We start from the raw sequence: 19,923 nt of genomic DNA, 5'->3' as shown, positions 1-19,923 counted from the left end.
GAGAATTTAGGTTTTTTTCATTATCTAAATTAAGGTGTTTTTTTTATTTAATTCCAGATATGAATTAACTTTTCATGATATTCTGACTTACTGAAAAACTCCTAAAACACAAACACAGATTTATTAAATTTAAAAGAATTCAGACTCAGTATCAGCAAATGTATTTTCCTTATTGACTTGGATATGTAGAAAATACAAAATAATCCTGATAGATTTGACACGTTAAAAAGAGGTAAATATAGAACTTTAATAGAATAGAATAGAATAGAATTACTTTATTCATCCCAGCAGGGAAATTATTTCGCAATTACAGCAGCATAGAGACAAGACACACAACAACCACCGCTGAGTAGCAATTGTAGACAAGATAAAATTAAAATAAAATATAACATGCTGTCAATATAAAAAGCTAGGATTTATAATAAGATGCATACCAGAAAGTTAAATCTCTAAATCAAGAAACAGACCCACAGTTTTAATTTTATGTGGATGAATTGTTAATTTATTCAAAACAAGCGGGACGATTCAGTCAGTTCTTTGAACAATAAAGAAAAGACGTGAAAATTAACATTTCATTTTCATGTCCAATATGCACCCGTCTGTCAGGCAGATGAAAAGTCAGACCTCTGAGGGAGTGGAAAGAGCAGCCAGCTTTGTTCCTGGTTTGGACGTTGGCGTAGAAGTTATGGTGTTTTTATTTAACACCATGATGTAAACTCACATATAAAAACATAACAGGTTCTTTTTTTTCCGGTTCATTGAACGTTTGTGGTCAGAGCTGGTCTGAGTCGGAGGCAAACTCCTCCCTCAGCAGCTTCAGCACGTTGTCCGAGTACTCGTCTCTGGGCCGCCCCGTCCCACCCAGCTGCAGGGGTCGGAGGTCAGGGTGGGGGGGCGACATGTAGGACGAAGGGCAGTGGATCTGGTTCAGCGTAAACCAGAAGCTGTCCGGATCCAGCTGCATTAAGTGATGGAAAACGCTGTGAAGGAGAAACAGAGCCGTTCTGTTTAATGTGGCACTAATGTTGATTCTGCAACTCACATGTTGAACAGCATTGAGACAAACAGTTGTTTCATAAGTCACTGCAAGTCTTATGATGACATTACTCATGGTCACAAAATGCTTCATATCTTCTTAGTTTTTTACAGAGCTGTAGAAAACAGACAGTAACGACTAAAATTTATTTCTTTTTGCTTTGTGTTCATAAAATAAAAGTTAAAAGAAAAGAAATATTGTTATATGTGCTTCATTTTTGCGAACATAAGAGAGTTTCAAAACAAAAATAAATGCACAAATCGTTTAACATCAATAAAATCTGGTGGAGATCTCACAGAGACAAAATAAAGGTTTTAATTTAACTAAAATAATGGTGTAGATTTAATTTAGTTGACTGGAAACAGCTCAGCTATTTCAGTTTCATCAAGATACTTGATGGAGGCTGGTCACAATAACAGATTTTGCTGGATGATAAATTGTCCCAGAAATCTCATAAACAACGATATTGTTGCTTCCAGAGAGTTTTTTAAGTATTATAATGGTAATGGCATAATGTTTGAAGAACACATTTTAAAAGATCCGCAAACTTTAAATTCTAACAAACATTTAACACTGGAAGACATTTTAAATGTCCAAAATAAATAAACAAAACAATAGAAACAACAAATAAAATTAATGATGAAGTTTCTGTAAATTAAATTGTCCTTCAGAAAATTATGTAGTTGAGATCAAAATACCAGACAGAAGATTTTTATCATCCAGTTTTTGGTAGAAAGAAAGAAAAGAGAAATATGATAAATCATCCAAATGGAAATTATTGAACTTGTTTTAATTTATCATGTGATTCATTGATTTATTGCGACAGGCTTGTATTTATGTAAGTTCTTTATAAAAGTATTAGTGAAGCATTGATCAGAGCTTTGGGGTCGACATCCGACAATCTAAAGTGTCTTTAGCATCTTATGTCAAAAATGTCAGCTAGCATTTTTAAAACAGTAGTTTCCAGGTGAACTTCCAAGACAATGTATGACCTTTATTATAAAGATCATTAAGTCGTCAGATTTTAACTTTGAAAGTATTGTTTTATTTGGCCATATTTTCCTCAGGAATGACAGCGCTACAGTTAAATACAGTATATACATTCCTGCAGAATCAACTTCCCTCCTCCATAAAGGTCTCACCTCAGACAGGCCTCCTGCAGCCTGATTGGCTGTCTGCAGCTCAGGTAGGGCAGACAGGCTTCAGAGACAACATCAAGGTCCGCCTCGCCTGCAAAACCAAACACAGACACCATTTATACCAACCTGTGAACACCAAACAGAACATCCCAATCACGACCCTTGCAAGGGTTTTCCAAAGCTCTGATCAAACCGCTCCGTTCCCAGAGTGTTGGTGAAACATGGCAGTAGGATAAGTCCAGCCTGGACTTTACCTCTCTCCTAACGAGGTCAGGAAAGACTGCTGAGGTGGTGGAGGGAAAATCTCCCTCAGGGTGGATTTCACACATACACCCTTCCACATTTAAGAAAAAGTGCCTGTTTCTCCTCTTTCCTTTCCCACATCTTTGTTTCTTCTTCTTTTGCACTTTGATGTAGTCAGATGCACCTGTCTCCATTCCCTTATCTGTCATTTTGCAGTATTTGTCATAACATTGCCAGCTTCTGCTCTCTCTCTCCACTTGACTTTCTCACCACTCTTTCATCGCCTTTCCCCTCCATTTGTGCCTCTCTCTCTCCCTTTCTTTTTCCATCCTTCCCAGCAGACATTTACCAATTCCCTAAGCTGCAAACTGGGCTGCCTTTCAAGCCTCATTTCAAAACATGTCTGCCTCCTTCTCTGCTTACTCTGTTTACCAATTCAGCCCACACTTGGCTGGCACATGCCTACTCGATGTGAGTCGAGAATAAAAGCAGCAGCGCACATTTCAGAGTTAAATGGGATTATTTAGCAACCGCTTTTATCCCCTTTCTTCTCTCCTTTTGCACTCAGTCTGTAGTCTTTCATTGAATCAAGGCTTTAGAGGGTGAGCAGCACTAAAAAAGGCTGGCTGCTGTTAGATGGTGAGGAAATGCAGCTGAAAGTTGAGCCGGGTTGGAATGTATCATTGGCTTCAGTCAATCAGTGGTTCTGTCTTTCCCTCGCTGTGACTAAGGCTTGGTAATTGGCTTGCTGCGAGTGTCCCAGAGGTGAGCGGCAGCCAAATCGGTATTCACACAAGTGAGGTTGCAGCCGTTGACTGTTTCTCTTCTGCTCTTTCACATTCTCTTCATCTCTGACACTAAATCTCTTCCCTTCTGACAGAACAGGGGAACAGAATTAAGTTCTAGGCAGGAAAGCCAAGCAGGAGAAGCATGGCCCTTTCTTTCCTCAGGCTGATAAGACAGATGTTTACATGGTTCCAGTTAAATGAGGTTTACAATGCTCTCCAATGGGTAAGAGGCTGAGTTTCCATCGTAAGGCTCTGGAGCACAACACCACTTTTTATTTGATGAAATGAACAGAGGTTCTGGGAACCCCACTACATTTACTAATTGATGTTCTCAGTGATCAGAGTCACTAGCCACAACTAAAACTAGTGATCAGGTCCAAATCAGGGTGTAGCGATCAGACCTGACCCTTCTGAGACACATAGACTGTTACAAAGTCGGTCTTCTAACACCTGAACAGCTTTCCAGGCTTAAAGGACGAATGTCAGAGCAAGATCAAGAAAAACTGAATGGCTTAGAAACAAAATACATTAAAGATCTGCTGCTGTTGTATCAGCCTTTCAAACCAATCAGGACTTTTGGTTCTGGTTCTGCTCTGAATCAGAAACCAGAACCAAACACGCAGAAGCAGCATTCAGCTTTTATGCACCACAAATCTGGAACAAACTTCCAGAAAACTGAAAAACAGCTTAAACACTGAGTTCTACAAACCCAGCTACAAACCCAGAGGCCTTTGATTAACAGTAAGTGGAACATTGATCAATATATTTGGTCAGTGTATTTCCTTAATGATTTTGATGATGGTATATTGACTAAATGTAATGTTTATTGCTTGTTTCATAATTAGTTACTGTATGTTTTTTGGTGTAAAGCACTTTGAGCTGCCTTGTTGCTGAAATGTGTTGTAGTACAAATCAACTTAACCCTACAATAGCGGTAAAGGTAAGTAGTAGTACAGTAACAATGTTCATCAACTATTAATGATATTTAACACTGTGTATGACTGGTTTATGTGGATACAAGATGTCTGTCAAGTAGAACTACATTTTATACCTGAGGCAGCCATATTGGATTTCTGGGTCAGAATTTGGGGCAACTGGTAGACCCAGTTAATGGATTAATATTGGTGAAGCCGATATGTCAATAAATATGAGAGTTCATCCATTCATCCGTCTAGTTAACAATTTCAGTTTGTTTAACAGTTTACATCCATATAATGTTTTCCTTCCAGTGAACATTTTCCATCCGTTTGTTTTTCCCTCCTTTCTTCTCTATTTTCTCCATATTGCTGTTTTTCACTGCTTTCATGCAGCTGCCAACTCCACATTTTCAAAACAGTTAACACATAGGCATAAGCAGTGGCCCTCATGGTCAAAGTGACACATTTTGTTTGCAGAAGTGCTAACCATATCAAAACATGTAAAATATGAAATGAAAGCAAATATTGAATTCAACTACCAACTCTGATTCACTGCTGTTGGGATGTTTTATCTCCAAACTAAACGAGTCCTGTTTCAAAGCTAAATAGGACCTGGTAGATAACATGGGCTTCAAACAGCAGCCTATCAGAACAAAGACAGGGAAGGTGGTGCATGTTTTCCATGTTGATTTACCATCTTATTGGTTCAAGAAGAAATTTGTGATTGAAAGAAGCTTAATGGCAGAGGATGTTTTGGGATCAGTGGAATACAGTTCAGAAAAGGCTTGTAAGACAATATTATGAGGGAAAAGGGAAAAAATTAGGCTATATTAGAAAAAACTTCATTTGTTCAGAACAAAAATCAGAGAGAAAAATCTACAATTTAAATAAAACAAATTTGATTTCCACTGCAGACCTCATCACTGTTAAATCTAATACCAGCTGACCAGACAGCGTTGACACTCTGTGTCACAGGCTGCTAACTCCTCATCTGTCAGTGATGGGTTTCAGACGGAGGGTGCGACACTCCTAATATCACCATCACCCGTTTCACTTCTCTGCTGTGAAGTGGGGAGCAGGGCAGAAAATCCACACTCGGCTTCAAACCTCCATTCTCTCTAAACAGACTTCAAACCAGTTGAAAATCTGCAGAGCCTCTAAAAAGTAGTCTGTCCCTTTAAGCATTTCCACATTGCACAAAATCACTAAAACAAACTTTCCAGGGATTTATATGAAGAAGTTCTGGATGATTGTGACTGAAAATGTTTTATGCAACTCATTTCTTTGAATTTTGATGATTGTGGCTTACAGCTTATAGAAATCTAAAGTTCAGTGTTTCAGAAAATGTGTAATATTTCAGAAACTCAAACTTAATCAGCTGAGACTGGAGACGACTGTCCACACTGCCAAAGGTACCACAAGCTGGTCCAACGACCATGGCGTTCCTGTTCTTGATTGGCTAGCAAACTACCAAACTCTCCTGACCTTGACCCAGTTAAAAATCTCTGGGTTGCTGTCAACATGAAGACAAGAAGCATCAGACCCAACAAGCCAGCTGACCTGCAGGCAGCTACCAAAGCAATCTGGGTTTCCACCACACCTCAGCTGAACCACAGGGTGATTGCATGCGGGGCACGGCGCACTGATGCACTAAGTCATGTAAGTACATTGTGCACAGAAATGAACATACTTTTCAGAAGCCTGAAATTTCTTTTTAAAATATATTTTTTAATTGATCTTATCTAAAATAACCAAGTTTTCTGAGACACTGAATTTTGAGTTTCCATTATGTGTAAGCCATAATCATCAAAATTACAAGAAATAAATGCTTGAAATGTCTCATTGTAAATGTAATGAATCTAATTAATCTAACTTTCTGAAATGGGGGACATAACATGCTTAATTTTTTCATAATATTCTAACTTTTTAAAGATGTACAGTATGCACAACTTTGAAAAAACAAGTGACAATGAAATGTGTGGCTGTAATGAAATTTTCTACAAAATGTAGAAAATTTCAAGACTTATGAATACTGTTGCAACATACTGTACCTTCAAAGTATATTTCTAAAGCTGGTAGTTATGCATAGATGAAAATTCAGCTGCTACTTACAAAATTGGCAACTTTTACTGTATATTTTGAGTTTATATGCTCAAAGTTGGGCTTAAATTCAGTAAAGAGGAAAAACGCATCACCAGATGTAGAAGTCAAATAGTCCTACTTCCTGGTTTGCTGATTGCACATTTAGCAGTGTTGCTTGCTGCACTGCTGTGTAATGGAGCTTGTGAGCGGGCTTTACTGCGTGAGCAGCGGAGGACTCGCTGGCTTCCTGTTGGCTCAGCTGGCTGGGCTTTGAATCTTCAAAGTCATCTTTAAAATATGCTGAACCCAAACGCTTCTGCTGCCTCCAGGCTTTTTCACTAATGATTTTCCATTATGGTTTATGCATGAGAGCAAATTGAATTTATAATTAAATTTTTTAAAATAAAACAACATACCAATCTAGAAATCAGAGGGGATGCTGACTCTGATCGAAAGCACCAACCTTCTTCCCAACACTAGCGGCCCTGATTATATGAACTCATGTGGAGATTTCTACCCATGAAAAAACTAAATCATAGATTTATGTAGTAAATATTAGCACAGAAACAGAAAGAAGCACAAGTTAGGTTGTAATTGTCAGTGATATACAACACTGCCACGTGGTGGTACAAGAGTACAACTACATAGTGCCCAATAATGTGCTAAATCTAATTAAATTAATAAACAAATGAGGAAAATAGCCTCATAAAACATGTAATGATATTTATGCTTATTCAAGCTGAATAAAACACCCACATAGGAGGAGATCTCCATTAGTCTTCATAAATATCTCACAATTTTAAATTTCACAAATCAGGCAATTATTTGAAGGTCTTAGACAAACAAAATAAAATCATCCAGGTCTAAAGAGGTCAAATGTCAGACATGCGCTACCTTTGCAGATGTGTCTGGTTTCTCTTACCCAGATCCAGTCTCTGACACAGCGAGCCCAGGCCCTGCAGCACTGCCAGCTGCAGCTTGTAGGCCAAAGTGTGTGTGTAGACCGGGCCGGCCTTGGCGCTGACCGGAGCCTGCCGTGCCAGTGAGGAGCTCAGCTTGGGTAGCACCTCCTTAGAAACCCTCCTTCGCAGGAAGTCACCGCAGGTTTCACCCAGCATACACAGCACCTAATTGTGGAGAAATGTTTAAGTTCAAATCAATTTAAAAACGAATAAAAAATAACTAGAAAAGGCTATGTGAAAACAGGTGCTACCTCTAAAAACATGCTAGTTATTAAGGGTAACCAAAAAGTTTCAGGGTTTCTGCAGGTTCAACCAAATCAAACGTAAGACTTTATTACAACCTGATGGATGAACTTTAAGATCTGTGCCACGACAGAAATGTACAGAAGAAAATTACATGTTTTATATAGTAGTGCCAAGCTTTTTGTGCCAAACCCAGGTAGCATCGTACAGACTGCAATAGAAGTGAGCCGTTGGCAAAGATGAACGCCGACTGGCCAGCTGGTGATAAATTTACACTTACCAATGATGGACACAAAAAAGCTAGCCAGCTACACTAGTAAGGATTTACTAGCAGCTAGTTAGCGGTAGCCACAACCACCTTGAGTCATAGATCGTAATGAAGACGTTCGTCTGACTCAAACCTTTTACTTTTTAGAAAAGTGAACTGCATAGAATATACGTAGAATATAAAATAGTTCTTCCACAATAACAGCCTGGCATTAACATTTAAGGCGAAATTAAATTTTCTAATGATTTTAGACATTTTAAGGCCTTGATTTTAGATGCTGAATTTAAGACTTTTTAAGGGTGTGCAGACTGCCCAGGTTTAGAGAATTTACTAACAATTTTACCTAAAATGATCCACACTTTGTCTACAGTCCTTGTTATGTGTAAAATTTATGTTGAGATTTCTCTTCTGATATGCTTTAGACTGCATTTTGTTCTAATGTTTAAAAAGCTCGTCAGACAATCATAACTCTGAGTAAGTTGTAAACCAACCCTGAAGGCTCTGAGGACTGCTAACGGGTCATCAGCTGTGAGTCTCTGAAGTAGAGCCGGCCAACAGCGATGAGCCATGGGCAGCAACTCGTCTTCCCTCTCACTCAGCACGTACACACACAGCTCCAGCACATCCAGAACCTTTTGAAGGAGGACAGAGTCAGAAATATTATGACCACGCATAAGTGTGAATCCTTGAATACTAGATTTAAGAGACCAAAAACTTTTGACCTTATCTGACATCTTATTTTGATTTCATTCTATAAGGTAGGAGAGTGTTCATCAAAGTCTGCTGAGGTTCAGCTAGAGTTAGGCAATAACATGTGTCTGCAGATTTCAATTTAATAAAATTTAAGACCGGGGGCGTGCTGTGGTGGCGTAGGGGATAGAGCAACCCACGTTTGAGTCCTCGATGCTGCCGTTGCGGGTTCGATTCCCAGACCCGGCGACATTTGCCGCATGTCTTCCCCCCTCTCCTTCCCCCTTTCCTGTCAGCCTACTTTCATATAAGGGACACTAGAGCCCACAAAAGACCCTCTGGAGGGGAGGGAAAAAAAATAAAAATTTAAGACCGGAAAACTATAAATATAAAGATTGATTGGAAGCATTGTGCTGTATTACAATCAAGCATAGCAAAAACTGTGAAATGTCTGAGGTATGTTGGTGGCTCTTGGTAGCAGCTTTTGTGCTTCTCATCCTGCATGTGGCTTTCTACTGCCTCACCTGCTTAGTGCCAAACATTGTTTATGTAGCAGAGTGCGCCTCGCCTCATATGGGTTTGCAACAGAAATGAGACAGTAACGAAAATGAACATCGTCCAGCCAACTGGTGATAACTCTTCACTTACCAATGATAGATGCAAATAAGCTAGCTAGCAAGGATATATCAGCTGCTACTTTACCAACATCCATCCATCCATCCATTTTCTGTTCACCCTTGTCCCTAATGGGGTCGGGAGGGTTGCTGGTGCCCATCTCCAGCTACGTTCCGGGCGGGAGGCGGGGTACACCCTGGACAGGTCGCCAGTCTGTCGCAGGGCAACACAAAGACATACAGGACAAACAACCATGCACACACACACTCACACCTAGGGATAATTTAGATAGACCAATTAACCTAACAGTCATGTTTTGGGACTGTGGGAGGAGTACCGGAGTACCCGGAGAGAACCCACGCATGGGAGAACATGCAAACTCCATGCAGAAAGACCCCGGCCGGGAATCGAACCCAGGACCTTCTTGCTGCAAGGCAACAGTGCTACCAACTGCGCCACTGAGCAGCCCTACTTTACCAACAGTCTCAGCTGAATCATTGATGATGTAAGTACTCAAACCTTTGCCTGACAAAAAAGTGAGCAAACTACATATACAAAAATTAAATAGGGCTGCTAGTGTCAAAATTAAGGCCAACTTATGGTTTTTGTGAATTTAAGAAATTTTAAGGTATTAATTTTAGATACAGAAATTTAGAACTTTTTAAAAACATTTTCAAAATGAGCAGTGTTCAGTAATTTTACTGAACTCAGATCCAGAAGTGTATGGCATTCTGGGGGATGTAGGCAGAGGAAAGGCCTCTCACAGCTAGATATGCTAGGTTGGTAGCATCAGCTAATTCACTTATACTTTGGTTGCCTAGCAACTACCTGCTGAGTAGTTTCATGTTTCACCACTCAGCCTCATAACTGCTGAAAAATAAAAAAAACTCTAAAAACTGTGGATAAAACAGGAAAGGTCACATCATCTGTATTTCAGATATTTAAAATGAATAAATAAATAACTATATTGACCGATATGAAACGTTTCCAATGTGATAAATATGTTAGCCATATCGTCCAGCCCTAGATTCAGCTGTAATACTTGACCACATGGATTAATACCTTCATCATTAAGTGACCTGGACATGTCCTGTTGGTCTACTCACCATGGCAGCATTTAGTACAGAGAATGATCTCTACCTTCATTTGAGACCTACTTTTTCTAATTAAGAGAAATCTAAATCTACAGGGCCTTGCTGGAGATTGTATATGACATAATAACAAAAAGAAGTGCATGTTAAGTCGAAGGAAACTGATAAATGCTTAAACGTTGCAGGATGGTAGCTCTGGAGGATTGGACTTTTCTGCCACCCGTCACCTTGAGCCTGAGTCTGAGGCTGGGGTCAGACAGCAGGTGGACGCAGCGCTCCATGACGTCTTTAGCAATATTGAGGTGTGGTGGGAGTTGTGCCTTCATGTCGGGTCCATCAACAGTTTCCTCACACTCTGCAGGAGGCGGCACTTCTGGAAGACAATTAGCTTTAGCTGTAATTAGCTTCCTGGTTGAGTCCTGCCTCTTTAACCTAAATTTATTTATATAAACCACGTGTCAAACTCAATACTCTGGCCTGCCATAACGTTTTATGAATAGAACCTTAACAATGTCAGTTTGTGCTTGGTAATGCCTAAATATTACCAAGGTCCTCCGTCTCATCCGCTTCGATCCCAATGCCCTCTGCCAACTCCTTCTGCTTTTGATAATCCAGCAGGAACTGGCAGATGTCAAAATCTTCCAGTTCAGCAGAAATTCTAGAACTGGGAGGCTTACTGGTCCTACAGCATGATGGAGGGAACCAGCTGGCTAAAAGGGGGAAAAAGACATTACTATCAATTCAACAACACATTATTTATTCAGAAAATGACAACTAAGAAATGGTCTGCATGGCACAGAACAGCAGAGGTGGGTAAAATATGGACTGCCCAAACCGGTGGGTTTGCGTCAAATAAATAAGTCATACATAAATGAATTGGATTAATTGTGATGAATTGATTATTGAAATAATCTTCAACTAATTTAATTATAGAATAATTGGTAACTATAGAGCCTCTAAAAAAGGTATTTTTTTAAAAGAACGCAGTCAGAGCAATAATTAAGCCAAAACTGAAGCCAAAATTTTTATTTAAGATTTTAAAAAAATAAATAAACCCTTTTTGTAAATATGTTCTACCCACAACTCGTCAAGCTGCAGTTCTAGCTTCACCTGGTTCAAAAAAATGTCCTATTAAGCACATTTTCAATACATTTATTAAATGGTTAAACCAAAAAACAGTCATCAGATCAACCATACACTAAGTGGAGGTTTGAGCCTGGAAGTATTGTTAGAAGTATGTTTTAGCTGCATCTTTCGCTACAAATGATCAAGTGTCCACTAAATGAATATATTATTGTATTTTAGGCACCATTTAAAAAAGGAATTTAATTATTTGTTTATTTGCATCTTTTAATGTATTTCCAATACTGAACAAAAAGGGTTAAATGAAAACTTTGCATACTGCTTATTACTGAACCCATACTGAAGTATTCAAAGCAATGTTGAAGCAATGAATCGTGAATTGAATTGTGAAGTTCTTAATTTATTAAGCAATACAGACGAGTGTGATGTAATCAGCTAGCATCTCCTTACCCAGTGCCTTCATGAGTGCGAGCAGCACAGAGCCAAACAGAGTGGCTGACTGGTCATAGCTGAGATCCAGAGCCATCAGAACATCATGTACGATGTCCCCAACCAGAGGCAGCAGGCTGCAGTCAGAGTGAGCCAGCATCACCGTTAATACCCGTGGAGCCTGGTTGGTCGGATGGGAAAATGGCGTCACAAGGTTAGAAATGCCTAAACTGAGGCTTGATAATTGTACTCCTCTGAACCTGAGGAGTACCTGTGGGTGTTGACCAAGCCTCTGCAAGTTCACTGAGACGTCGTTGAGCAGGTAGTCCGAGTTGTCTCTGATCATCTCCTTCAGGGAGGCGTAACCACAGGCCGTGCCGACCATCGTCATGGCACCCAGCGCCGCCTGGCTAACGAGCAGCGACTCATCGCTGGCCTTCTCCAAAAGCGGGTAGAGCACTGTCATCAGCAGCGGGCGGAAGTCGCGCTGCAGCGCCTGGGCAAAGCAGGCCACACCCTCCAGCTGGATGCACAGCTGCCAGATGTTGCTGTTCAGCTGGTGGATGGCAGATGTAGGCGGTGAGGTCAAATGGCAGACGGATGAAGAAGGAACTGCTTGATGAAGAGGATTTGAGGTGTTCCTGATGATATCACCGCAGGAGATGGACTGGAGACTGAAAGGACTCAGCAGCTGAAAACAATGACAAGTTGGCCTGTGACGATGAATGATGCTGGACAATACATCTTTTTTCTTCAGTACCATCAGTGTTCACATTCAGCTTGAAGTTCTTCTGGTCAGTAATTATTGTAAGTGCAGTGCTGAAAAATACTCTGAAAACTTTGGTTCACTCCGTCCTTCTTTCTTTCCTTTCTTGTAGCTGAATAAGAAACTAACTGCGTAAATAACAGAATTTAGAAACAGCTGATCTTGTTATCAGTTTTCTTTGCTGGAAGCCTCACCTGCTGATCCTGACGGTCTATGTCTGTCTCCTCGCTCACAGTCTTCAGGTGCCAGTTGTTCAGGCTGGTGTATTCCTCCATGATAGACACCACCACTGCTTTCAGGTCTTCCTTGGAGGCAGAGGGGGCCGGGCAGTCCCCACTGTCCAAACAGCTGGCCGGCGCTGCCACCGAGACGCTGGCGGCACCGCCCACCAGCTCGTTTAGGACCATGGCGGCCTGCTTCCTGTACACACAGGACTGCCGATACAAGTCCAACAGGTGGTCGGTGAGAAGGTAGATGTTGCCGTAGTAACCTGGAAAATGAAAAAGTAGATGAAGAATAGCTAAAATATGTCAAAACTGTGGTAAATTGTTGTAAAGTAAAGCTTTGTGGCTTTTGTTCAGGGTTTTTCATTTATTATTGACGTTTTTTCTTCATCAGACAGAAACCAGAGTTACACGAAGGAATCAGAAGTTATTGTGGAGTTTATCTAATTTTTATGGGTCTAAAATACAGGCTAAAGTAAGTTTTATTTAAGTTTCGTTTGTTTTTGCTGAAAGTGCTGCATAAATAAAGCAGGACTTAGCTGAACTTAATCTTTTAATCTGGTCCTAAAACATCGGGGCCTCCTGGCTTCATATTAGTGATCAAAACTGATTACATTTATCCATTTCTGTTGTTTGACGGCCTCGATTAAATTGATCAATACTCAGTAGAACTACTGAGTGTTTTACTGAGTGAACACTCAGTAGGTGAATAACACGGTGAATAAAGTCATAGTAATACAAAACTAAAATCGTAATATAATATGACTTTATTCTCGTGTGATTTCAACATTATTCTTGTACAATTTTACTGTTGTAGCATTATGACTTTATTGTTGTAATTTGATTACTTTATTCTCGTATTATATTTTTTTAGATTACTCTGTCGTATAATAGTACCTAATGTTCGGCAGATTTCCATGAGCACGCAGTAGATCTTGTCGTCGGTGAAGAACAGGAAGTGCTTCCTCTGAGTGTGAGCGCTGTCGGAGTGGTGTGAGTCGGAGCTGCTCTCTATGGGATCAGTGGAGCTCCGCTCCTCCACAATACGAACATCCATCACATCCAGCTCCAGCACCTGCACACACATTTTAACAATCATTTAGGATAAACTGAGAATTCTCCAGGAAAAGACCAGAAAGTCCATTAGAGCTCATGTAATGACCAATTTTATCTCCAGAGTTTGGGCTATTCCAAAACCTTAATTTTGGTTTATTGAGATGATGATATTAAAAAATCTAATTTTGCCTTGTGAATCCACAAAAAACGTTCCTAAAAGTTTTGAAGATCAGCAGGATTTTGTTGAGAAATGTAAGATGTGTTTGTTTTCGGCCAGCAGTCACTTTCACCTTGGAACTGGAGGTCATTTTGGTCCAGCGTCTTTCTTATTGAGCTTAATCATGAACACTAACCTTAACTTAGGCAAGTGAGGCCAGCAGAGCTTCAGCAGTTGTTCTGGGTTGTTTGTGACTTCCTGGATGAATTGTCAACTCAAGCTGATGTATGAAAAAAACCAGGCAGATTCTGTTTAACTAATTTCTCATGTAGTGAGACTGTACCAAAACTGTGTGAGAAGGGCAAATCAATTTTCACCCAGTGCCTGGTTGGTTTGGATAGTTTTTCCTCCTAATAAATGAAATCATCATTTGAAAATGGCTTTTTTTGTGTTCGTTAAGCATTTATTTGATGGTGTGAAGCATTTAAAATTGAGAGAAAATGGTGAAGGTTTTTTAAGACTTTGCTCATTTACTTTTTCATCAAGTTTGCTTTATTTCCATCTGCATTCATTCAAAAATAAACAAATATAGAAATGATACATTGGCTTCAAATGCATCTATAAAGAAAAATAGAGACCATCTGACTTTCACCATCTCTTTGTTCTTATGATGTTAGTCTTTTAAATTGTCATCCACATATAGATTTGAACCATTCTGTCTTTAAATAGAGGGAATTTGACGTGTTGCGTCCTTTATTAAAGTTTGAGACGAGAGCACCACCTTGTGGCTAATTCTCCCAGATAAATGCATCTTCCTCCAATTCATCCCCTCCTACTTATAGATTTATTCACATGTAATAGGGTTATGATCACAGAAACAATCCATTCATTCAACAACAACAGACACAATTAGTATTAAAATTAATTAAACGCTTTCCATTTTGGACATTTAGGCTATTCTTATTATATTGTTCCAATGCAATAAATGCAACATGTTTCTAAAACTAAATGAGTAATCATTAAATAATCAAGTTTCTTTCAGTACTTTTTTTTTCTGTAATTGACCCGTTGATTAAAAAGACCAAATCTGATGCAGCTGAGAGGGGATAAAAACAAAGTGGAATGTTCTATAATGTAAAATAATATTTCAGGAAATGTAACGCAAAAGCAAAGAAACAACATGAACACAGAAAGACCCAACTTACTGATTGACATTTTCATTACAACTACACACACACAGAAAACAGATTTTAAGCTAAACATGTGAAACATTTAGCATAAATAAAATTCTTGAAAAGTTCATTGAGGAAAAATAGTTAATAATCCTCCCACAACTAGATTTAAGACTTGTGATTAGCATATTTAAAGATAATTTGCATTTTGTCTTATTTATTTTAAGGCCTTAATTTTAGGTACATTAATTTGAGGCTTTTTAAAGATGCGGGAACACTTAGGACTGGAGTGGAAAGACTTGGGACTTATTTGTGACTTGCAAAACGACTTGGTCCGACCATTTAGAAAATAGGCTGTGAGAGAAAGAGGGAGATGTGTGCCAAAGATCTTAGGGGTATGGGAACCGAACCCAAGACTTCCCCCTTGCACCACCTCCACATATTAAGTCTTTATAAGTTCAATTCTGAAGAGTATCAAAATACTAAACCACACTGTTACCTGCATTAACGCTTTAGAGGTCCTGTTCAGGTGTGCAGCAGAGTTTAACACCACAGAGACAAGTGGTCCCAGGACTTTCAGGTAACCAAGCAACACGTTGAGGACAAACAGCTTCTTCTGGTCATCGGCAGTCCTCATCAGCCGGGGGAGGGAGGTGGCTAAAGAGTGGAGGTTCTCAGATAGGATGTCAGTCAGGTTCTTACTGCTAGTGGCGCTCTGACTCCTCTGGGATACGTCTCTCAGAGCAACCTCACACCTGAACAAGAAGACATCGGGCTCCAGTCGGGCCATTCTCATTCTTTTTCCACTCAGTAAGAAAACAAAAACAAACCTCTGTCTGACTCTGGGGTCTTCGTCATTGATCGCTCCCACCAGAGCTTCCAGCAGTGGACCCAGACACTCTTTCAGTGACTGACCGCATGCTGCCAGCAGACGGTCGGCCAGTTCCACCGTCTCCAGCCTCACCCTCCAGTGCTGGTGGGCGGAGCAGCAGGAGATGATCCTCCTCAGCAGCACACACAGCTTCCCCGCCGTCGCCTTCACCCAGTCCGCCTTCCGCTGCACCACCAGCTGGCCGATCCTCCCCAGCTCTGGTGACACGATGCTGCAGGACTCACTGCGCTGCAGCTGGGCATCCTCCATGACCAGAACCACACACCCAGACCACACCTGAACCAGAGCAGGAATTTTATTTTTCTACGGTGTAAACAGTATTCATGACCCTTAAACTATTCACAGTTTTGTTTTACTATTTTCTTTGCACATTATTGTGATCTGTGAGCAACGCAAAGTAGTACATGGAAATATCAGATTACTTGATTAATCGTCAGAATAATTGATTAGTAAAATAACTGTTAACTGTAGAGCTACTTGGTGTTGGTCTATGTCATGAAATCCAAGTAAAATGCATTGAAGTTTGCACTGTAACATGATATCATGTGAATGAGGTTTAGAGCTGTAACTAATCATCATTTTAGGAATGACTTACTCCATCGATTATTCTGACCTTCTATTCTGACCTAGAGAATGCGTTCATTTTTTTCATTTCTTTAAAGTGAAAAAAATGAACACATTCTCCAGGTTTTTATTAAACCACCTACAGCTTTTAAAACAATATTAGAAATACAAAAGAAAATGAACCAATAGTTCAGTTCCAATATTTAAATAATAAATTAAACATTGTATTGCCTAAAGTCCAATAACATGTCATTCTTTTAGCGAATGCTTAATCATTTGTAGCAAAGATGCATCTGCAGATAGAAAACATTTTTAACATCAACATGTAATTGATCAGAAAAGAGATTCTTTGAATGTTTTAAGGAATTTGAATCTATGTCACTTGAGGAGTTCTGGGTAAAACTGATTTACAGATAAAGAAGGTTTTTCATCAAAGATAAAAAATGTATATATGCATCTTTCATAATCTTTTTTTACTCCTTATTCTACAGTTACCGATTACTAAATTAGTTGATTATTTCACTAATCAATTAATCGCAATTCATTCGATTAATTGTTTCTGCACTAATATAGTTGAGCAGGGATCAATACTTTTGCAAAGCACTGTACACCAGTTACTATTGGTGCTCTTTCATAAACAACCAACATTGTTGACATATCATGTTCATCTATCTTAAATTCAAGAAAATAAGTCCATTTTAACAGATATGTGTGAATTAACTGATGCAAACTCATGTGAGGTGTGCAAACAATAGTGCAGAAAACTGCAGCTCATCATGCTAAAATTCTGAAAGGGATTCATGTTATTTTGAAGAAGACTAAAGTGTTTTTACCTTGATGGCCCTGACAGTAACCGCATGGCCTTGCCTCAGATCTCCAGTGATGATCCTCGCTGCAGCCGAAGTGACCCCAGGTAAGAAGGAAGCCATGGTGCTGCCTACAGAACATCGCTCATCCCACAATGGGGCAACATGCTCCTGGTTGCAGTTGCAATGTAGAATCAAAGACTGGAGGCACTTCAAGGCCGCCGTCTGAATCTCTCTGGATTTGTCTTTCTCTCCTAAAGCCAACAGCAGCGACACAGCAGCACCCAGTCCGGGCAGCATCGAGGGTTCATACAGTCTGAACACTATGTCGCCATAAGCGGAGTGGAGCAGAGCATCCAGGCACTGCAGCACGGCAGATTTCAGCTCCTCTGACGTACCTGCGGGTTGGCCCGGGTCTGTGGGGGAGCAGAGGCAGACGCAGAGCTCAGAGAAGACATCACGCAGCATGTCCCAGCTCCGGACACATGTCCTCTCCAGAACGTAGCTCACTGCCTCGGCCACAGACTGCACCAGCTTTTCCTTCTTCTGCCCCGGGACTTTGAGGACGAAACGCAAGGGGAAGAGGACATACTCTTGCAGCTGCTGCAGCGAGGCATCGTGGATGTCTTTCAACTGCTCGCTCAGCGACTCCACATTTGTCACAGAGGGCTCCTTGGTGAGCAGAACGCAGGCTGGGCGCAGATAAGCGAAGGCAATCTTCGGATCATTAATCTGAGGCATGGCTGGAGGCATCACAGCAAGGGCCACTTCTGTAAGAGAGCACAGGGAGCTGATGTAACACCTTCAGTACTGTTCACTTTAATGAATGTGTTCTTCAGGTTATTTTATATAAAGTCTCACTGACTTTATATAAAATAACATACATATATATATAAAATCACATATATAATTTAAAAAGATGAACTACTGTGCTTTCATAAAAGCTTTTAATAATAAATATTTCTCACAAACTACTATAAACTCCCTTGTGCCTTGTACTGTTTTCATCAAAACACCAGCGCCATCTTGTGATGTAATGAGAGTAAGTCAAATCAAATTTTGAATACACAGAAGTGGAGGTAGCAATTAATCTGCTGTTTTGGAGGAAGAAGCCAATTGGAGTGAGGAAGAAGAGAAAGCTGGTTCTACTGAAGGACTGCAAAACATTTATTTGAGCCATATAGTTTTATAAAGAGAGAATGACTTCAACGTTACTTGAGAGGAAGAGTCAGACAGTGAAGGGTTGGATCTGGACATCTGTCCAATGGTAATAAACAGATCTGTGTATATGATAATTACTCATCTTTAATTCTGGTTTAATTCCAATAATCCAAATATTTTAAAGTAACTGATTCAAGTTCTGCGCATGGCATTCAGTAATCAGTATTCTTATTTCTCCAATTTACAAACTTGACTTTGATTTTTCGACTTCTGATAACGGTATAGTATTAGAAGCAGATGTTATATTCTTGCTATATTCTTGTACAGTATGGAGGAATTATCAGTCGACGTCAAGCTGTGTGTTTACTGTGCTTGCTGCCTGTAGAAAAAAAGCAAACGTATATTATTAGAACTACAAAGTTAGTTTCGAAAGTCAAACATTTTCGACTTCTCAAACTTAAAAATGTTCATGTTTTTTCTAGAAAATTTCTAGAAAAAGCATTTGTTATGTTCTATCTATAATGGCCCCATCACGCCGTCGTACATCCATCCTCTTTACCTACTGAGAACACAGACATTGATGCTGATGGTAATGAATGGGTTAGCTTATATTTTTCTCTGCTCTTAAATCTTAGCTGGGTTTAAAAAGAAAAAAATTGGTAAATTTGGTTATATTCTTATACTGCATGATTTAGTATAAAAATAAACGCTTTAAAAACACTAATAAAATAGTGTTAGTAAAACGTGATGTCGCACCTCAGTGATTAAACTAGGCTAACAGCTTCAATACTAAAGAGACACAGTGGAAAAAACAGCTTACCTTCATGCCAGCAACAGTAAGGCCTTGTCGTTGAGACGTCACTGAGAAACTAAACTACAGTAAAAAAATAAAGAAAAACATATCGACCCGAAGAAGTTACCGCTGTACTCGATGAAGTTTCCGTCATCATTCTGTGTCAGTGACGCACATTTGTGACGGTAAGTAATAATTTCCGGCCCTTTTCAGAATTAGATCCTTCCAATACAAACATACATATAATAAAGAAAAGTATCTTTACTAACTCTTTATTATGTCTATGTTACAAACTACTAAAACAGAATATAATAGAAAAATGTATGCAGTATATATTATTAGAATATAATTACATTTAAAAATGTATTTAAAACAGATTTCTGATTGTTGATTTACCTTATGGTTTCATTTAGATTTAAGCATAAAGTAACTCATTTCCATCTAGCCATCCATTGACTTCCACTTACAGGTCCAGGAAGAACCACAGTCTCCCTGGACGGACACTCCATCTACTCTAATGTTACCCCCAATCACTATTATGCAAATCACACCCCAGAATAAAGAAGTTTTCCTAAATTTATTTCTTAGGCTTATTCTGAGTTAGGCAGCTAATTTACTACTGCAGGCCTTAATCTAGTTATTCTTGTATTTTATACTTGTATTTTAGACTGCTTGATTGACCTCTGACCCATTCAGTTTGGAGTTCTTTGCATGTTAGTTTATTGATAAAAGACAAATTCACAATT

At 39.5% G+C, this 19,923-nt stretch overlaps 1 protein-coding gene across 3 annotated transcripts; it reads right to left on the bottom strand.

Annotated features, from left to right (window-relative positions):
• Positions 1-213: 213 nt before the first annotated feature.
• tti1 (TELO2 interacting protein 1) lies at positions 214-19,344 on the bottom strand. 3 transcript variants are annotated; one of them, XM_028020278.1, is made up of 14 exons: positions 18,439-19,344; positions 17,251-17,993; positions 15,792-16,129; positions 15,461-15,716; positions 13,474-13,651; positions 12,547-12,842; positions 11,858-12,277; positions 11,608-11,767; positions 10,620-10,784; positions 10,302-10,447; positions 8,170-8,310; positions 7,128-7,332; positions 2,179-2,266; positions 214-980 (listed from the first exon to the last, which is right to left on the bottom strand). In XM_028020278.1, exons 2-14 carry the CDS (start codon positions 17,974-17,976, stop codon positions 773-775), a joined length of 3,327 nt encoding a protein of 1,108 aa, XP_027876079.1. In that variant the 5' UTR covers positions 17,977-17,993; positions 18,439-19,344; the 3' UTR covers positions 214-772. The 3 variants fall into 3 exon arrangements, with proteins under 3 accessions (XP_027876079.1, XP_027876073.1, XP_027876064.1); XM_028020272.1 differs by having other exon boundaries at positions 17,251-18,763; positions 19,205-19,344; XM_028020263.1 differs by having other exon boundaries at positions 19,205-19,344.
• Between the last annotated feature and the right edge of the window lie 579 nt (positions 19,345-19,923).

This window comes from Xiphophorus couchianus, chromosome 1 (genome assembly GCF_001444195.1).
Source record: "Xiphophorus couchianus chromosome 1, X_couchianus-1.0, whole genome shotgun sequence".
In the NCBI taxonomy this organism is placed as follows: domain Eukaryota; kingdom Metazoa; phylum Chordata; class Actinopteri; order Cyprinodontiformes; family Poeciliidae; genus Xiphophorus; species Xiphophorus couchianus.
The sequence above is the reverse complement of the archived record's forward strand: the minus strand, read 5'-3'. Positions and strand labels throughout refer to the sequence as shown.